The sequence below is a fragment of the Leuciscus leuciscus genome (genome assembly GCF_965113295.1).
Source record: "Leuciscus leuciscus genome assembly, chromosome: 14".
Lineage (NCBI taxonomy): Eukaryota > Metazoa > Chordata > Actinopteri > Cypriniformes > Leuciscidae > Leuciscus > Leuciscus leuciscus.
Genome location: NC_138738.1, coordinates 670,601 through 675,600, shown reverse-complemented (window position 1 = coordinate 675,600; position 5,000 = coordinate 670,601). Strand labels below are relative to the sequence as shown.

Below are 5,000 nucleotides of genomic sequence, written 5' to 3'. Positions count from 1 at the left end.
ACAGACACAGAGTAACAAGGACACCTTAAAAATAAGATGTGAAGTGTTCTGGATAAAGTTTGTGTTTAGTTGAGATGTTTCCACTGATGCACTATGATGACACACTACCAGTCTGCACTGATATTAGTTCCAGTATGGTAGATTTTTTAAGATACTGTATAACAGAAATATTACTAAACCAGTAAACACTGGTTATCTCACATCACGATAGTTAAGTACGTTTAACTAGTCTCATCAGTTACTCTTCACTGAAATCACAAACGGTAACATTTTATTTTGATGGTCCCTTTTGAACATTCTACTGACTATAAGGAACTTTGCAACTACATGTCAACTTATTCTAACCCTAACCCTACCAGTGCACTAATACTCTACTAACACTCTAATGAGAGTTAGTAGACATGTAGGTGCGACGCCACTTATAGTCAACAGAATGTGTTAAAGGGACCATCAAAATAAAGTGAAACCTCACAAACATCTACTAGTGTAAAGATCCGGATCTGATCAGAATTAAACATCAGTTTCACTCACCCTGATCTCGGCTGACAGCGCTTCTGCTGCTCAGATTCTCATTCATGTTTCGTCAGATGAGTGTGTGTGTGTGTGTGTGTGTGTGTGGTGCTTTATACTGTGATGTGTGTGTGTGTGTGTGTAAGAGCCCTTCCCCGTCGCTCCCACGAGTCGAGAACACTGAATCCTCCCATCCATAATATTTGTGACTGATTACAAAACCCAGTGATGACGAAACTCCGTCTGACTGATGCCGTAATAATCTCAGTTATGAGGGAATGTTGATCTTAATGCTCAATACATTTATTACAGTAGTTATTAATCTGTTAATAAAAATACAACTGTTCATTATTAGTTCAGCTCCATTTAATAATATTAACAGAAACAACTTTTGATTTGAATGTTTTAGTAAATGTTGAAATGAACATGAAGATTAATAAACGTTAACAAATGGAACCGTATTGTGAACAAATCTGTATTTATGAATCATAATTTTCGATTTGTCATCATCATTACTGTAATTATGACAGTGACACATACAGACTGTGCGTGATGTTTATTAACACGTCCTTCACTGAACAACACATGATCCAGTTTCACATCTTTCTCCTTTGACACTGAAATGTGCAGGATCCAGAAAAAAGGATCAATAAATATCCATTGATTTTAATATTCAGTCGACACACAAACTCTGCAAAACATCATGTTCTTCCTCAGTGTTTCTGTCTCGTTTTCCAGCACAAATATCCAAACATTTTTAAATCAAGACACGTTTACTGGAGAAGAAGAACAATGACTGACTATATTAAGCCTTGATTACTGAAAGAAAGCATGAAAATGAAGTGAGTTTGAGCTTAAAGGAGCTGTATGTAAGAAATGTATTTCAATTAATCATAAAATGGCCCTGATATGTCACTAGACATTAAGAAATCATGTTCATTTCAAATACTTATATCACTGACAACAGTAGTCCGGCCAGGATATTGTCATTTAAAAGTGAAGTTGCAGCCCTCAACTGATGTTGATGTTGTCATGTTGTGTTTTGGCCTGATGCTCCACCCTCCACCTATCTACCAATCACGAAGTCAGTAGTGTTTCGGCATCGGGGTTGCCAGCTCTGCTCTAGTTACCACAGCTATACACAGCCTACGTTCCTGCTGGATCCTCGAGTCAGGGGGGAGGGGGAGGGGATACACCGCTCTACTGTAATTTGAAAGTGATTGCAGTACCAGTTTTGGCCACAATCTTACATACGGCTCCTTTAAAACAAGATCCAATATCAGACATTGGAGTCTGAGAAATAAACTTAGTCCAAAAAGAAAACAAGATAATTTTTCTGACTCCGTTGTTTTTGTTTTAAGCTCAAACTCACTTCATTTTGAAGATTTTTTCAGTAATCAAGGCTTAATATCTTCAGTCATTGTTCTTCTTCTCCAGTAAATGTGTCTTGATTTAAGAATGTTTGGATATTTGTGCTGGAAAACGAGAAGAACGTCATGATTTGTGTTTCCCGCTTCAGATGATTGTCACTTTAGGCACTTATTGGGAACAACAGAACTGAAATCATGTGTGAAATGAAGCATTCAGACTGAGAAACACGATGAAGTGGCGTCACACGCTGAGAAATGATAGACATCTTTCATTTTCTTATTGCTGAACACTGAGCTTTAACTGTCCTTCTCATTCATCAGGCGTCAGACACACTGAACATGATCTGTGATGAATCAGGCCTGGATGATGAAACTCTGCGTCTCGTGATCGGATCTCCTGATCTCGCTGATCTCTCCGTGTGTCCGTGATCTCTCCGTGATGATCGGCTCCGGACCGAAGCTTCTCGTGTGACGGATCAGAACCGGCCGCGGCGGCTCACGGTGAGCGGGAGCGAGACCGACGACAGCGACGACACTTCCCAGTACAGACTCCGGGACAAGAAGAGCCGGTACAGGACCACCACTGAGATCGACTGGCACAGGATCACGCCGATCGTGACCACCTGCGGACACGAGACGAGATGAGACAGGCCGAGACGTGAGGGACGAGAGAGACGAGACGTGTGAGACGAGACGTGAGAGACGAGATGAGACAGGCCGAGACGTGAGGGACGAGAGAGACGAGACGTGAGAGACGAGATGAGACAGGCCGAGACGTGAGGGACGAGAGAGACGAGACGTGTGAGACGAGACGTGAGAGAAGAGATGAGACAGGCCGAGACGTGAGGGACGAGAGAGACGAGACGTGAGAGAAGAGATGAGACAGGTCGAGACGTGAGGGACGAGAGAGACGAGACGTGTGAGACGAGACGTGAGAGACGAGATGAGACAGGCCGAGACGTGAGGGACGAGAGAGACGAGACGTGTGAGACGAGACGTGAGAGAAGAGATGAGACAGGCCGAGACGTGAGGGACGAGAGAGACGAGACGTGAGAGACGAGATGAGACAGGCGGAGACGTGAGGGACGAGAGAGACGAGACGTGAGAGACGAGATGAGACAGGCGGAGACGTGAGGGACGAGAGAGACGAGACGTGTGAGACGAGACGTGAGAGACGAGATGAGACAGGCGGAGACGTGAGGGACGAGAGAGACGAGACGTGAGAGACGAGATGAGACAGGCCGAGACGTGAGGGACGAGAGAGACGAGACGTGTGAGACGAGACGTGAGAGAAGAGATGAGACAGAGATGAGACGTGAAGGACGAGAGAGACGAGACGTGAGAGACGAGATGAGACAGGACGAGACGTGAGGGACGAGAGAGACGAGACGTGAGAGACAAGATGAGACAGGCGGAGACGTGAGGGACGAGAGAGACGAGACGTGAGAGACGAGATGAGACAGGCCGAGACGTGAGGGACGAGAGAGACGAGACGTGTGAGACGAGACGTGAGAGACGAGACGAGACAGAGATGAGACGTGAAGGACGAGAGAGACGAGACGTGAGAGACGAGATGAGACAGGACGAGACGTGAGGGACGAGAGAGACGAGACGTGAGAGACGAGATGAGACAGGCGGAGACGTGAGGGACGAGAGAGACGAGACGTGTGAGACGAGACGTGAGAGACGAGATGAGACAGGCGGAGACGTGAGGGACGAGAGAGACGAGACGTGAGAGACGAGATGAGACAGGCCGAGACGTGAGGGACGAGAGAGACGAGACGTGTGAGACGAGACGTGAGAGAAGAGATGAGACAGAGATGAGACGTGAAGGACGAGAGAGACGAGACGTGAGAGACGAGATGAGACAGGACGAGACGTGAGGGACGAGAGAGACGAGACGTGAGAGACGAGATGAGACAGGCGGAGACGTGAGGGACGAGAGAGACGAGACGTGAGAGACGAGATGAGACAGGCCGAGACGTGAGGGACGAGAGAGACGAGACGTGTGAGACGAGACGTGAGAGACGAGACGAGACAGAGATGAGACGTGAAGGACGAGAGAGACGAGACGTGAGAGACGAGATGAGACAGGACGAGACGTGAGGGACGAGAGAGACGAGACGTGAGAGACGAGATGAGACAGGCGGAGACGTGAGGGACGAGAGAGACGAGACGTGTGAGACGAGACGTGAGAGACGAGATGAGACAGGCGGAGACGTGAGGGACGAGAAAGACGAGACGTGTGAGACGAGATGTGAGAGACGAGACGAGACAGAGATGAGACGTGAAGGACGAGAGAGACGAGACGTGTGAGACGAGACGTGAGAGACGAGATGAGACAGGCCGAGACGTGAGGGACGAGACAGAGACAAGACGTGCGAGACGAGACAGAGATGAGACGTGAGAGACGAGACAGAAACGAGACAGAGACATGAGAGGAGACAGACGAGACAGAGACGAGACGTGAGAGACGAGACAGAAATGAGAGGAGACAGAGACATGAGAGGAGACGTGAGAGACGAGACAGAAATGAGACAGAGACATGAGAGATGAGACAGAGACGAGACAGAGACGAGACAGAGACGAGACAGAGACGAGACAGAGATAGAGACGAGACAGAGACGAGACGTGAGAGACGAGACAGAGAAGAGACAGAAACGAGACAGAGACGAGACGTGAGAGACGAGACAGAGACGAGACAGAGATAGAGACGAGACAGACACGAGACAGAAACGAGACAGAGATAGAGACGAGACAGAGACGAGACGTGAGAGACGAGACAGAGAAGAGACAGAAACGAGACAGAGACGAGACGTGAGAGACGAGACAGAGACGAGACAGAGACGAGACAGAGATAGAGACGAGACAGAAACGAGACAGAGATAGAGACGAGACAGAGACGAGACGTGAGAGACGAGACAGAGAAGAGACAGAAACGAGACAGAGACAAGATGTATTTCTTGTTCTGCTGCTGCTGGTGTTTCTCTTTACCTTTTCTTTCTGATGTTCATTGAGCAACACAGAGAACAGAACCAGCACTGGATGACAGAGGAACCACAGAAAACAGCCCTGAAACACAGACCGCAGATTTACTACAGTGATTATTTAATGTTTCTG

General features: G+C 47.5%; 2 protein-coding genes across 2 annotated transcripts in view; both read right to left on the bottom strand.

The window, feature by feature from the left end:
• LOC309474819 (protein-glutamine gamma-glutamyltransferase 2-like) overlaps positions 1–646 on the bottom strand; it is a gene marked incomplete at its 3' end in the record, with an annotated part of 6,622 nt that extends 5,976 nt beyond the window's left edge. The window contains exon 1 of the mRNA XM_082137436.1: positions 532–646. Within this exon, the coding sequence (XP_081993562.1) occupies positions 532–577 (46 nt within the window). The remainder of the gene's footprint in view (positions 1–531) is intronic.
• Positions 647–1,051: 405 nt separating this feature from the next.
• gpr180 (G protein-coupled receptor 180) overlaps positions 1,052–5,000 on the bottom strand; it is a 10,524-nt gene continuing 6,575 nt past the window's right edge. The window contains exons 8-9 of the mRNA XM_082136470.1: positions 4,875–4,952; positions 1,052–2,503 (exon numbers count right to left, since the gene is read on the bottom strand). Of these exons, the coding sequence (XP_081992596.1) occupies positions 2,357–2,503; positions 4,875–4,952 (225 nt within the window). The 3' untranslated portion in view covers positions 1,052–2,356. The remainder of the gene's footprint in view (positions 2,504–4,874; positions 4,953–5,000) is intronic.